This window comes from Protomyctophum parallelum (genome assembly GCF_964188405.1).
Source record: "Protomyctophum parallelum genome assembly, chromosome: 5".
Taxonomy (NCBI): domain Eukaryota; kingdom Metazoa; phylum Chordata; class Actinopteri; order Myctophiformes; family Myctophidae; genus Protomyctophum; species Protomyctophum parallelum.
This window is the reverse complement of record NC_139702.1, coordinates 43,487,000-43,503,244: the sequence shown is the minus strand read 5'-3', so window position 1 is coordinate 43,503,244 and position 16,245 is coordinate 43,487,000. Positions and strand designations below refer to the sequence as shown.

The window sequence follows — 16,245 nt, the reverse complement described above, 5'->3', positions numbered from 1 at the left end:
ATGTTTTCGCTTCAGCGGCAATCGTTTCACTCCCGTGTTTCCTATAGTCGCCTAGGCAGTATGTAGGAAATGTCCATATTGCTCCATTGCATGGTCTTGATATAAGAACATATTGGTTGATAACATTCGAAACGGGTGATGACATATCGGTTAGCCCGTATTTTCAAATGGCTATTGTGAAGGCCAATGCAAATGTACCAGTTTTAGTTTTCTTTTTTTTATGCTCTAACCTTGTGACGGTTGTTTTTGTGCATCTCATTTTTACATTTGGGGAAATTGACAAGGCTTTCAGAAAAGCCACTGGGCCATTTCTTCAGAAGTGCTTTCTTCTTCTTTCAGAACAGGGGATGGGCAACGTTGACGATGGAGAGAGCCACTATACATTTCCACACTCACTACAGAGGGCCACGTTGCATATTACCGGCGTAGCAAAAATAGCCGATCTACAAGCTCAGAACGTTTTGCGGTGCGACGCGTTTTGAGCTTGTAGATCAGCAATTATTTGCTATATATATATTTTTATAGTTATATAATGTATTTTTTATGATATTAACCTGAGGGCCGCATTAAGTGAAGGTGAGGGCCGCCAGTTGCCCATGTATGTTTTAGAATCATTTAGGGATTAATTTGTAATCCTCCCACTGCAGACTCTCTGGAGTCATTGAGGAGGGACCAGAGTCAGAGCCATGGTAGGAGTCACTGAGGAGGGCCCAGAGTCAGACCCATATGGTAGGAGTCATTGAGGAGGGCCCAGAGTCAGACCCATATGGTAGGAGTCATTGAGGAGGGACCAGAGTCAGACCCATATGGTAGGAGTCATTGAGGAGGGACCAGAGTCAGAGCCATGGTAGGAGTTATTGTCTTGTCTCCTGACGGATCCAAACGGCCAGCCAACAGTTCACAGTTTATGCTCCGGGGGCCCACGGCTAAATCCCACCAGACACTGCTTGAAACCAGAAGCCAGTAGCTTGGGCCTGCTCCTATAAACAAAGGCAAAACTGTGTGTGTGTGTGTGTGTGTGTGTGTGTGTGTGTGTGTGTGTGTGTGTGTGTGTGTGTGTGTGTGTGCATTTCTCCCATTCTCCCTCTTTTTTTTCCATCAACATCACCCCATACAAAACATATCTCATGACTCCCAAGGTTGAACGAGAGGACAAGGTCTCGGCTGGCAGCCAGCGTTTGCGTATATACCCAAGTGTGTGTGTGTACGTGTGTGTGTGTGTGTGTGTGTGTGTGTGTGTGTGGTTGAATCATTAACCTCCTAACACATTCCCAAAACAGAAAAAAAACGAGATGCCCCATCCAGCGATGTTAAGCCATGTTGTCCTAGGGTGAGTTTGACGTAAAGCATGTGTAAAAACAACACCAGATTGGCGACCTACATAATAATCAGTCAGAGTATTACACTGCAGGGCTCTTCGTTATGCGTTCAGATTGACGTTAAACACCAATAAAAACCTCTACTACAGGAAATGTTCCAATGCACCATTACACAGAGTCACACTTCCTGTTGACACACTTCACGTGTGGCACATGGAAACTATTGGAACGAAGGGGTTTGAGAGACTCATTGGGGTCTCTGTGTGTGTGTGTGTGTGTGTGTGTGTGTGTGTGTGTGTGTGTGTGTGTGTGTGTGTGTGTGTGTGTGTGTGTGTGTGTGTGTGTGTGTGTGTGTGTGTGTGTGTGTGTGTGTGTGTGTGTGTGTGTGTGTGTGTGTGTGTGTGTGCGCGTACGGAGGGGGCCTGCTATTCCCTGCGGACATGGTTGAAATGGAATGGTTTCCCACGTTTCTAGGCGCACGTGTTGCTGCTCAGAAGGTCCACGGAGCATGGAGAATGGATTCCTCCATAAGTGCAAGCAGGGCCACAAAGAGCACGCTCCCTCCCTGAACACTTCCCTCCCCGTCAAACAGCAGAGACGGACAGGCAGGCAGACAGGCAGGCAGACAGGCAGGCAGGCAGACAGGCAGGCAGGCAGGCAGGCAGACAGACAGACAGACAGACAGACAGACAGACAGACAGACAGACAGACAGGGCCCAGATAACATCTCCACCTGAACATGATGCGTGAAGGAAGGGAATTGACACACACTATATGCTCACACACACACACACACACACACACACACACACACACACACACACACACACACACACACACAGCTCACTCACACACACACACACACACACACACACACACACACACACACACACACACGACCTGGCCCCCTTCCCGTCTCTTCTCACACACAATTACCGTCACCCGTCCACGGCTAACAGCCACAAGCTTACCTGACTGACTGACCGACCCGCCGTAAGCCATCTGTGCACCAATTTAGCCATTTGCGCTAAGTGGTGGAGAGAAAGGTTTGCGTTAGCCCTGAGCCCCCTTAATCCTCCTCCTCGGCCAGCAGAGACCATGGGTGGTCACCCACCCACCCACCCACCGCAGCTGCAGTGTGTGGGGGGGGGGGGGGCATGGCAGTGGGAGGTGGTCCAGAGAGGCATGCATGAATGACGGACAGCTTGTTTTTTTTATTGTGCAAGAGCCACTTGTCAGCCAGTGCCTCGACATGCCATCTCCAGGCAGATAATCACCAAATCATCACACATCCATCCAGGCATACATCCATCCATGTACAGTATGTGAATTGTGAAACATACACATGTATACAATATGCACGTGTACTGTACATACGCACAAGTCCACACTTGCGCACACACACACACTCACACACACACACTCACACACACACACACACACACCATACCCCCCCTTGCACTTCCAGTAATTCCAGTAAATTAGCGGCAGTAAATGGGGCAGCTGACGCCTGTGTGTGTGTGCACGCGCGCATGTGTGTGTGTGTGCGTGCGTGCAGTCCGGGCCTATATGGTTCGTTGTTCCCCAGTGGACACCTGACACGACCCCAATGACCCTCGGAACTGCGCAACAACCTGCACAGTGGCACGCCGTTGGGGGGGGGGGGTGACCTCGGTGCTGTGAAAACACTGGTACTTACTGGTACCCATTCATTCACATACCGCTCCACTTCACACACTGGAACTGCTGTGTTGTGAGGGAAAATATGGTGCTGGTGGAAAGGTGACATTTACACCGTGAGTGAGTGAGTACGTGTAAGGTGTGTGTGTGTGTGTGTGTGTGTGTGTGTGTGTGTGTGTGTGTGTGTGTGTGTGTGTGCGGTGTGCGCACGTTTGCGTGTGTTTATGCATGTGAAAGAGAGAGTAAAAGAGGGAGACTTTACAGCTCATTGAGAGAAATAAACTGTGTGGAGCAGCAATGGTTCCCAGCAGTGGAGTTAAATATTTTGTGTGTCTATGTACACAGTCAAATCCCCAGTCTTAATTTAACTGAGTGTATATGTGTACGGACATGTAAAAGGGTCCATTTGGTTAATAGAAGGACTATGGATCTTACGCTGTAAAGCCCCCTCCTTCCCCTTATATTCATTATACCTGATTTCACAGCCTTGTTTCTGGGAGTGAAGGGGGGGCTTTTAAATACTAATACTTAACTGGAACCAGGAAACTAATTATTGACATATGTTTAAATTTGACATGTAACACACATGGTAGTAATTGTAGTTTTACAGAAGCTGTAGGACAGTGGTTCCAAAAAGTGGTTCCATTTGTACACTCTCAGAGTTACATTAACATTGATGATAAATTGGGGTCGCCGATATAGAAATGCCATTAAATGTGCAGGATTAATTAATCTATTTATCGCACATTGCCAAGGTTTTATCAACCCTTATTTTGAAGAGCCAAATATCCGTAACCGGATGTTACAATGACAAACTGCTGTGTGTGGTGTCTTGACCGGTTGTTGTTGTTGTTCTCTCGGTCGGTGGTGAAAAAACCCGACCGATCACAGCACCTTCTGTCGGCCGTTGAAAAACCTTGTTTTCCACCAGAAACGACTGTTGACTGTTATACTGTTATCGATCGGATCAAAACATGGATTAAAGAATGGAAAACGTAGGCTAATCCTATGGTTACTACGGTTCTGGCAGGCTCCGTGTTAAACCTCCAAATAAGGGGGGTACAGGCTTTAGTTCCGACTTACTATTGGTCCGACTGTCAGTAGACCGACAACCTACCTCAAACCCTAACCTAACACTAACCGCAACCACGGAGCAGCGCATGTCCAACCGCATGTCCGACCGTTGTTCCTGCATGTCGGTCCGTTGGTGTGTCTAATCTGCATATAGGACTGTCACGATTACACGTTTAAAGTGTAAGACCACTTTTTTTGAAGTTTGGGTTGTGTAGTTACCTTGCCATGATGTAACTCCAAATGTGGACAAGAAATTTAAAAAGAATGTTCCAGTGATTAGAAACTGATAATTCAAAATATGCCCCTCATTGGCTTACATTTTACACTAAAACAGCTCTCAAAGTCACTCTTTTAGTACGTAAACAAACACAAACAAAGTTGATTCAGACAATAGACATCACCGAAACTCATTTCTTCATAAAAATGTTAACTTCCTGTTGATTTTACTATTTGAAGATCTGGATCCGGCTCCACGGATCCAGTCCGCGTTTTCTTCCTAATAAAATTGACAAATCAACAGGAATTTAACATTTTCTTGAAAAAATAAAACCACATGATTTTTGGTGATGCTCTATTGTCTGTATCAACTTTGATTGTGTTTGTTCACGTACTAAAAGAGTGACTGAGTGCTGTTTCAGCGTACAATGTAAGTCAATGAGGGGCATATTTTGAATTATCAATTTCTAATCACTGGAGCAATTATTTTTTATTTCTTGTCCACACTTTACATCATGGCAAGGTAACTACACAACCCAAACCTCAAAAAAGTGGTGACGATTATAATGATTTCATTATGTGTGGGTTATTTTTTTACATTGAACATTGGAACGTTATACAATTAGTATTTCTGTTTTCCTTTTAGGTTTCGTAGTCACAGATATGCTCAGATATGACAAATAACTTTAATGTACAAAGAAAGCACTGACACATTTAACACATTTTTTTATACTTTTTTCTTTCCAAAAGAAGCGGTCTACAAGAAGCGGTCTACAAGCTTACAAGATGTCACTTTGTGACATCGTGTAAGCTTGTAGATCAACTATTTCCCAAAATAACATTTATTCATGATTGTTCAACCTGCATGAAAGTCAAGTCAAAGTTAAAATAAGGATCTCATCATTCCGTGTGTTACACCGTACGCACGCACGCACGCACAAACACACACAGACACACACAGACACACACAGACAGTAGACACACACAGGGCAACGCGGTGAGGAGGACACTGAAAAAGCAAAGCTAATGTTACTGGAGATCAACAGCTGTAACAGCGTGGCGTATATAGATCTATCTCTGATTTCAGCCCACTGTTGTTGTTCAGTCCGCGGTGGTGATTTAGTAATGGCCGCTGTGGTGGGTGCTCCCCGGAGTCTGTTTTTGGGGTCATTATTGGGCAATAAATTCTTAAATGCTATTTGTTCGTTGGAGGCAAGCAATGTTGGCCTCCGTGTGTATATGTGTGTGTGTGTGTGTGTGTGTGTGTGTGTGTGTGTGTGTGTGTGTGTGTGTGTGTGTGTGTGTGTGTGTGTGTGTGTGTGTGTGTGTGTGTGTGTGTGTGTGTGTGTGTGTGTGTGGTATATACGTCTGTAACGTGAGCCGTGAAAGTGATAAAGTTCTGGCCTGCATGCTTGCCCACACATTATGCACGCACACACACACACACACACACACACACACACAGACACACACACACACACAGTCACACACACACACACACACACACACACACACACACACACACACACACACACACACATACACACAGACACACACACACACACACACACACACACGCACGGACACACCGTACAGTACACAGGAGACCTGCTATGGAGGCCATGCGGTATTTAGATAAGGCCTAGTGGAAGTATGTGTGTACACATGGCCGGCTCAGCCTTGTGGTGTAAGAGCAGAGACAGACTGATTGGTACCAAGACAACACTTTATTATCCAGGCAGCATCAGCCAGCGTATAGAACAACAACAACAACAACCGCTAGGTATGAGAGCCATGATTGTATTGGCTCTGTGTGTGTTTATCCGTGTACCGCTGCTGCTCATCATCAGAAAACCTTTTGACCCATTTATAATCTGTGTTTCTATGTCAGTGGTTCTCAAACTTTTTCATGTCAAAGTCCCCCAAATATTATATGTAATTGGCCGCCGATCCTCCATCTAGAAATAATATTGTTCCAGGACCCCCCCCCCCCCCCCCCCCCCCTCAGATGCAAAGATTTGACGTAAAAACGTCATGAGCTTGTATTTGTAATTGCTTTAATTGTTCCGTGAAAGCTCCAAGGTTCCAAGAATTTTTTACGGAACCAGTTCCTGAAGTTCTTTTGGTGGAAAAGGCCTCATTTCCAACACTTACTCACAGAGGCCTCTGTGAGTTAAGTGCCACTGAGTGAACAGATTTTAAATTGACCACAGCATGGGACCTGCTTAAATTCTGCACTTAAAGGCCTGGGAGGAAAGATAAATGATTTAAGATGTATAGGTTATATAAAAGAGGCAGTGATAGGTCTATAAAGAAGTTGGTCTATTCCCTCTTCATGTTTCTATCCATGGTCTAATCTAGCCTGTTCATCATCCTGTATCTATTCCCTGTCTATTCTGGGCCACTATGGATTAAACCAGGTCAGGATTTAGAGATTGGGAATGGAACCTGGGGTTAAAAGTCAGACAGCAAGAAAGACCTTTGCATTCCAACTGACCACTATACTCTGCACGCACGCACGCACGCACGCACGCACGCACGCACGCCACGCCACGCACGCACGCACACACACATGCACGCACGCACGCACGCACGCACGCACGCACGCATCGCACGCATCGCACGCACGAACGCACGCACGCACGCATGCACGCACGCACGCACGCATGCACGCACGCACGCACGCACACACACACACACACACACACACACACACACACACACACACACACACACACACACACACACACACACACACTATGTCTATACTGTCTATATTAATTGATACAACAGCATTTTCGGAAATCCATATAGCAGGACCAAAGATGGAGATGTGAGAGTTTTCTATAAATGTCTGCAGATTTTTGCCTCCGTGAGCCTTTTGAGTCAACATTGGTTCATTGAACTGAACCAGCTAATAATGTGATATTTGTTCACACGTCTCTGGGGTTCGTTATCTGTTATGGCTGTTATGGATTTAGACATTTGCACACTGGGAAACTATGTGAATGGTCTCGGCCGGTTCTCCTGCTTTCTGTGCGCACACGTGCGCGTGTATGTGTGTGTATGTGTGTATATGTGGGTGCGCGCGCGCTTGGCAGCCTATAGGCCCTATAGGGCATGTAAACACACACACTGGTTGTTAGAGGGTTCCAACAACTTGCTATGCCCAAAAAGGAGGACAAAAAGGCTGGCAAAGATATTGTGGTGTCTCCCTCCGCTATCATTGGCAGCCGTCATATACAGTATGGCGAGACGCTGTTACTTATACCCATAGAGTACTGAGTGACGTGTGTGTGTGTGTGTGTGTGTGTGTGTGTGTGTGTGTGTGTGTGTGTGTGTGTGTGTGTGTGTGTGTGTGTGTGTGTGTGTGTGTGTGTGTGTGTGTGTGTGCGTGTGCGCGCTCATTGTGCTGATATAGGCAAGGGTTTAGTTGCGTCACATTCTTTAGATCAACTGAAGTCTGGACACACACACACACACACAGTCACACACAGTCACACACACACACACACACACACACACACACACACACACACACAGGGTAGCTGAGTCATTATTTCTCTATTGTAATACATAATGCAATAAGTAACAACGTTGCTGCATTTTCATGTGTCACGATGACGTTAAAGTGAAAATAGCCAATCCACAGGTTCAGTTGTGAACTATGACATTTTCCACTATTTATTCATTTCTTATTTTATATAATAATACAAATGTAACGGTTTTGGACGTACAAGGTGACATACTGTACAGCGACATCTTCAAATGTGCATGCGGTTTCTCCAGTGCATTCCATAACCATATCAACTCATTTGAAAGTTGGAACAGCACATGCAGTACAAATGGAATTCACTAGCTTAAATATGTTAGTCACCTTAACACCCTGAGCGCACATGCAGGACGGAGTTCTCCGCCCTTTCAATTAGTAACACCCAGTGCCCAGGACGGAGATTGATCAAAAGGACGGATATAATTGATATCAAAACCGATCGCATCGCTCCACAGGCTGTGAGCGTCTGTTGCGTCATCGAAAATGTTCCCCTCCTGTTTAGCCGACGAGACCGAAAATCTTATAACGTTAATAACTCTTGATCTAAATCATAACATCTAATTCTAAGGAAAGACCATGTGTTAGACGGCCCACCGCGGTCCCGTCGCTAGTCGTGTTGTCGATCGCCTCTAGAGTGTTTTGGCTACATCTAGCTGCTTCAGCCACATCCGGGATGGCATCCGTTCCGTCGGTAAAAGTGCTCCGCTGCTATAAATCGCTGGGCGCTCTGATTTAATGGATTAAATAACCCCGGGCGTTCGGGTTGTTAATGTAGGATGACTCTAAACAATTGAGCATTTCACTCATCATCTCTATTCTCTCTCTCCTTGCAGGGCAACTCCACCTTTGCTGACAAAGACAAAGCAGGTAAGTTCTGATTGTTGTTTTTATTTTGTAATACATTTTGTATTAGGTGGTGAGAGTCGGATAAGCCAAAGTGGGATGCGATGAACTTTTGTTTTGGGGATTTTCTTTTCAACGGTGTGCATTTTGTCTGCACTGCAGCACGTGTTAGTCTAATAATATACGTATAATCCATTTTCTTCTACATAATGTGATAGTAGAAGTACAAGCCTGCATGGTATTCAGAGTATATTGCTTGATGGAGTCAGTAACGGCGTAGCCTGGCCCAGCCTGGGGAGAGCAACGAACAGACTAGCCTGGCACTGTTTATTAGGGGTCCTTGATGGCGTTTGAGAAGCACTGCAGTATAGTATAGCCCTCTCCAGGTTTTAGACTTGGGTGGCTCAGCGGTATTAGAGTGGCTGGATGTTCCAGCCCGGCCTCCCCCAGAGTTAGTGTCCAAGTGTCCTTAAGCAAGACTCTGAACCCCCAATTGCTCCTGATTGATTGATTGATTGATTGATTGATTGATCGAAGTATTTATTAACAGATTGGAGAATTACAGTAGCCTACATTTCAAGCACAACTCAATACAATAACTGTAAGTGGACGACACCATAAAGCATTACACTTGTTTACAATAGGGTCCACCATGTTCAATTCATCATAAAAGTGATGAGCAGGTTGGTTTGCATGGCTTCTTCCGCCTGCATCTTCGGTGTGTGTGTGTGTGTGTGTGTGTGTGTGTGTGTGTGTGTGTGTGTGTGTGTGTGTGTGTGTGTGTGTGTGTGATGGGTGAATGTAATGCACAATCTATGTAAAGCGCCTTGGTTAAGGCGCTATATAAATGCACTGTTTACCATTTACTTGGTCATCATGAGACCAGAGAGGGATAAGGTGTGTGTGGGGGGGGGGGGGGGGGGGGGGGGCAGTGAGAGAGAGAGAGAGGGTTGTACGAGTGGAGGAATGGGGTCTTGATAAGAAGAGAGAGAGAGAGAGAGAGAGAGAGAGGGTTGTACGAGTGGAGGAATGGGGTCTTGATAAGAAGAGAGAGAGAGAGAGAGAGAGAGAGAGAGAGAGGGGTGTACGAGTGGAGGAATGGGGTCTTGATAAGAAGCCAACCCACTGAACGACTGATCTGGTGAATCAACAAACCCATGGTCTCTCCGAGATAAGAGACAGATTGGATCACTGTATCTCCTTCCATATTACATGCACGCACGCACGCACGCACAGACACACACACACACACACACACACACACACACACACACACACACACACACACACACACACACACACACACGCATGCGCGCACACACACACACACACACACACACACACACACACGTTTTTGCTCGTAAGCGTCCTTATGAATAGCATGGGTTAAAGTTGTCAGTCGCCACGACTCATTCCAGGCATTTGGACTCCATACAAGCCAGCGTTGTCTTCTTTGAAAGCATGTCACGCAAACAAAAATAGCAGACTACAAGCTCACAACACGTCGCAGGCTCGCAGCGCGATGTGTTGTGAGCTTGTAGATCTGCTATTTGTTATTATTAGAAGTTGTCAAACTGGTGATAGAATACGTGCTCAGAATCGAATAAAGTTAGACTAACGCTGAAACATTTCAGATGCCTAAAAAACTTGACTAAATTCGATTGTATAAAAATAAAAAAATCACACACGTGTGAACTGAGTGGTGCAATTCCCCCCCCCCCCCCCCCCCCCCCCCCCCCTCTCTCTCTCTCTCTCTCTCTCTCTCTCTCTCACTCTCTCTCTCTCTCACTCTCTCTCTCTCATTAGAGTCACTACCCCTCTCACTGTTTCTGGCGCCCCCTACTGCTATTATTAAGTCACATACTCATGCTCACACAGACAGACAGACACACACACAAACAACAAACACACAGACACACACACAAACAAACAGGTACGAAGACATTGCAAGCTGGTTGTAGGAGTGGTTTGCACACTCAAAAAAGACTGTGACTGAACTGAAGCTCAATTGAAATTCTCAGTCCCCAAAAAAATGGACAGTAATCTGTAGTGACTGCTCCGTCCCGGTCGGCTCCGGCCTCTTGACCGGCAGTCTGCCGGTTTTAAAAAAAGCCCCGGGGTCGTCTCGTCTGTCCAGAAGCTATACGGCTGCATGGGGCAGACCCACTTTCAGACGGCCAGCAGGGGGGCAGTGTTCATTAAATACCCCCCTCCCTCCCCGTGTTCTAAACAATACCAGAGAGGTGGTGGTTGGACGGTTGGGGAGGAGGCTGTCATATTTGACCCCCTGCCGGCCGCCTCGAAGCCTGCTGGAGGAGGGAGGTCCATATCGCTCCCGCTCTCTCTCTCTCTCTCTCTCTCTCTTGCGTTCTCTCTAATTACCGCTGTGTGTGTGTGCGTGCGTGCGTGCCTGCGTGCGTGCGCATTTAGCATTTTGGTAATAGCCTCACTCTATGCTTAAAGCTTGCAAAAAATGTCCAGCACCTATACATCAAAGAAGTCTAAAGTCTTGGTAATTTGTCTTCATTTTAAACAAGTCCCAACTTCCTGTAAGCACGTTACGCAACCGCCACGTCTGGGTCTGTGTGATGGAACCCAGGGCTGCCTTCGGGGCGTGGGCACTGTGCGGGGGCTTGGTTGGGGACGGGTGTTTCAGTTTTTTGGGGTGGGTGGATGGGGGGGGCGGGGGGGACTTCTTAGCGGGTTACACAAAGCCCCACACTGTTCATTGAGACACTTCAAAGACCCCCCTCTTGTATCTCCTACCAGTTAAGCCCCCTCCGGCCGGGAGTGACACATTTGTGACACAGTAGTTCCATCACATGGCGTGCCCTGGAGTCTGTCTGCTGTCTGGCTGCCTGCTGGCTGGCTGGCTGCTCTGTGCCATGAAAGGCGCTTCATTCATGGTTCATTTTTACTATCTCTGCGACGACGGAAGCACCTCTATAGTGTTCCAACGCCAAGTCTCTCCCTCCGAAGCAGCCGGAGCTCTTAACGGCATGACTGTTGATGACATATACTGTATAGCTCCCTCCAGGGTTGTAGAGTGCTTTACCTTTGTTGTTTTACTGAGTGGTCAGTGTCACGCCTTCCTGGACACAAACAGGGAGGTGTCCAGTTTCCACATATAACTGTGTGTGTTTACGGGCTGACTCCTGTAGGGCTTTAGGAAGTGTTCAAAAAGCCCTCTCAAATAAAGCAAGAGAGGAGTGTGCAGGAATGTCTGGAGAAATGACTCGACACTATAGCTAGGTTACTTCATTTTTTATTTTTATTTTTCTGATGCAACTGTGAACAATAGCCAAGTAAGATAAGATACATATCCATTGGCCAATCAAACGGTTCACTGCAGCTCAACAGTCAGTGTGAAGGGGGGTGGTCAGGAGATGTCTATGAACCATGCGTTTAAAGGCTTGAAGGGAGGGGCGTGATAGGCCCTCCCGCCTGTCCCTCAGAGAGGCAGGGCCGTGATAGGCCCTCCCGCCTGTCCCTCAGAGAGGCAGGGCCGTGATAGGCCCTCCCACCTGTCTGCCCCTCCGCCTACCCGCCCTCCCATTGGTCCTTTTTGAAGGGCGCTATAGCCCCTCCTATGCCCAGCTTTGTGGGTCTGTGTGTGCCAATCACAAACATCGGCTTGTGATTGGCTTATCACCCCCATAGCGATGATTTGATTGGCTGAGCAAAGTACGCATTGAAGATAAAAGTGAGGGCAGAGAAGTGAAGACGCCTGAAAGCGATTGGCCGGGATTGACATTGGTGACGATTTGATTGGCTGAGCAGCACGGAATGTGATGTATGATGATAAGAGCGCCCCTCACTTCACACAGGTGTGATTTTTAACATAGGAGGACACAACAGAAGCAGTCACAGTTTGAGTAGGACCTTTACTCACAGAAAGACATTGTATTAGACGGTGCCTTGGTATATACACACCGGGTGGCATTGCTCAAACATCTCTGATGCAGATTGCAGACCATCACATTATCTGTCCCCCCCCCCCCCCCCCCTATAGTGGCTTCTCGCTATAGGAAAGTCTTGAGTGATGCTATCTCTGCCTTCCTCTTGATGCTTGTCGCTTTGATGTGGGATCTCACTCTTGTGACGGCGGTGAGCATTCCTCCCCCATCTCCCCCCCTACTCCTGCAGTTCCCGAATGAACAATGGAGCCATTGGTTGAAGCCCCCCTACCTCTCCACTCTCTCCTTGCACCTGATGGGGCTGGGCTGGGTGTGTTCATTCAAGGATAGGTGCTTGTGGACTGGAGGGCTGCTTGGGGAGGCCATGAAAGCACCCTCTTGTCAACAAGAGTGCTTCACCGTGTCGGCACCGTGACCTGGCACAACACGGCCAGAGGTTTCTCCAAAGCCCATATCCTCCATTGTCCTCCTCAGTTCTGTTCAGATGTGTGTAGATTTCTGCACCAGTTTGTGGTGGTGGGGGGTCGGGGGGGTCCATACGAGAAGTATTTCCGTTCATATTTGTCGACGTTTTAATGAATGACGCGTACATGACAACACATTTCAGCGACTGACTATTTGCAGATTAACAGTTGTTGATTTGAGGCACTCTAAACTCCACGATCACCGCTAGTAGATCTAATCTGTCCAGATTCTGAACACTTATAGAGCGGTGACGGCTCTGACCGGTCCGAGGCTGAGTCATGAGGTGGCAGACTGGAGTCCCATTACCCCCCCCCCCCCCCCCCCCCCCCCCACCACCTCCAAGTCCTCCATACAATGATAACATCTGTAGTTGGAGGCGTATACCACCACCATGTCGGTAAAGCTCTCCTGATCCAAATATAACCCTAGGTATAGCGGGATTATTATATAAACAGAACACAATGACTGGCGTTCACACATACCAGGGGAGGTCTGAAAGACTGACTGACCTTTCACCTGGATTGATAGCCCCCCCCAGCCCCATAGCAGGCGGTTACGTCACACCGCCTGTCTGTACGTGTGTGACAGAAGGTAGAGGAGAAGGAAACGGGACAGGAAATGGTTTGGTACTGAAATGGGGGTTTCTCTCCACAGGTCCTCCTGTCCCACTGCAGGAGTTCCTCGTGTTCACATGATATTTTGTCTGACTTGCCGCCGTCATTGTCATTCTCTCTTTTCTTTCAGTTTGTCTTTGCTCACCATCCCAGACTTCTTGGAATTCCAGCAACAAAACTCATAACTGTGTTACTGTTACTCAAATGGACAAAGATGCATGGCTCTCAGAAACTACGTCATAGCTAGCACAGCTAAGTCTGTGGATTGTTAATGTTTGTCCCGGAGCCTAATTATACATTTCCCATCCCAGCATCCCCCCCCCTGATTTACCAAATTATATCTGATCCCAGAAATGACCCCAATGACCCATCTTTACTCAGAATATTGACCCCTGGGGAACCCATATTTAGTCCAAATATTGACCCCTGGGGAACCCATTTTGGTCAGAATATTGACCCCTGGGGAACCCATATTTGGTCAGAATATTGACCCCTGGGGAACCCATATTTGGTCAGAATATTGACCCCTGGGGAACCCATATTTGGTCAGAATATTGACCCCTGGGGAACCCATATTTGGTCAGAATATTGACCCCTGGGGAACCCATATTTGGTCAGAACCCATATCAGAGTATTGCACAACAGACAACCTGGCTGTGAGTTTCCCAGACAGTGTGTTGCTCACCCTAACCCTGAAACAATGGGGCTCTGTAAAGGCCACATGACATGTGTGTTCTGGTAAAAACCCACCTGGACTGATTTACCAAATAGGGTGTGTAATCTGTACTTGGTCATCTTACTGTATATTTTATTATTTTATTAATATCCAGCTATTAGTGTAGATTTCCGTCCTACACAAGCATTCCAATTGACAAATGAATGGATAATTTTACGTCATAGTTTCTGAGCAAATAGCTTAGTGTCTATTTTTGTCCTACACAAACATTAAATTCCCATTGACAATGAATGGAGAATTTTACATCATAGTGTCTGAGCAAATAGGCATAGTGTCTATTTTACGTCATGATGATGTACGATGATAATTTATACGTTTGACAGTTTCATTCGCCAAAAATGTACACGTATTTAGCTCTAAATGGTCTCTTACTCCTTTTTCTTTTAGTTTTAGTTTACCTTGTAGGTGGTTGTACTGTTAAGTAACTTGAAAAATAACCATAAAATCGATACATTATCACGATAAGATCATGCATCGTGATATAATACTGCTTGGAAAAATATTGTGATATTATATTTTTCCATATCGGCCCTACAAATGTGACCCACCGTGAATGGGAGATAGTTATTGGATTATTATTCATTGTTGTGTTTTCATGTCATATGAAAGCATAGCTTCAATTTGACATATTGGTTGTTCAGTTTGACCCACCAGTTTTGGAGATGTGGCTTATAGAGTAATTTGTCTTGGAGAAAACAGGCTTGAAGGTTCACTTCTGTGGACTCTGTGAAGAGTCTGCCTGTGCTATGAACTCTGGTGAAAAGCTGGAGGTTGCACAATGACAGTCAAATCTGGTCACAAATGCGTTATAATTCCAACATGAGGACTCACTAAGCCATACTACCTTCCTTTGACAGATGTAATGAAGTTCCCTCAGCCTGCAGACAAGTCAATAATGGCCCTGTGCTCTGTGTGACTGGTGTTAGTTGTTCTGCTTGCTTGTTCCCTTTCTCTTGACTTTGATTGACTTCACCCCCCCGTCCCTCCCAAACACAGCACAGGAGTAAACCGTGTTTGTGCAAGGCCACATTCCTGGCCTGTCGGTCAGCCCAGCTCTATAGCCCTGACACTTCCCTCTTTACCTTCCCCTCCCTCTCCCCTCCCATCTGACACACTTTCTCCCAGGGTCGTTCCTGTACTGTACTGTACTGTACTGTACTGTACTGTACTGTACTGTACTGTACTGTACTGTACTGTACTGTACTGTACTGTACTGTACTGTACTGTACTGTACTGTACTGTTGGTGGAGTTCAATCAATGTATATGTTTCACACTCCAAACCGGGTATTAGTTGCTAGTACGAGGCCAACACTCTCCCTTGAAACAAATAGACTATACAGTACACACTAAACCCAAGCGTTTAGGTTATAAACTGTTTTAAACACATATTTGTAACACTTTTTAAAAGTGTCACAGTGTTTAGATTATAAACAGAAGAACATGTTTAATCGCCTGTAATACTTTTTAAACACATAAACGTGTTTAGTTTTTACAATCAAAGTCAGTCATATAGGTGTTTAGAATTTGAACACTAGGGGGTCGATTTAGGACTTCTATGTTACTTACTTCTATATTACTAATCTAATTACAGTATTATGATCTGGGGGCGTGTAGTATGTCATATTGCAATTTTGGGCATGTTAAGAAGCGCTTTTGACACCCCGCGGAGTGCGCAAAACGGCCTTGAATTAGTCATGGGTGTGTTTAAGGCGTGTTTGAGACGTACCCAATCAACATGTCCGTACTATTCTCTTTACCAGTCAGCTGATGTCACATACGGAATGCGCACTTTGGGGGTCGTGGTATGACATTTCTTCAGGCTGGCAC

The 16,245-nt window shown here is 46.3% G+C and overlaps 1 protein-coding gene across 2 annotated transcripts in view; it reads left to right on the top strand.

Moving 5' to 3' along the window:
* The window catches only part of dlc1 (DLC1 Rho GTPase activating protein), a 156,675-nt gene that overhangs the window by 48,915 nt on the left and 91,515 nt on the right, over positions 1–16,245 (top strand). For both annotated transcript variants that reach the window (XM_083765822.1, XM_083765821.1), the window contains exon 5: positions 8,676–8,709. In XM_083765822.1, coding sequence (XP_083621948.1) covers positions 8,676–8,709 — 34 coding nt within the window. The remainder of the gene's footprint in view (positions 1–8,675; positions 8,710–16,245) is intronic.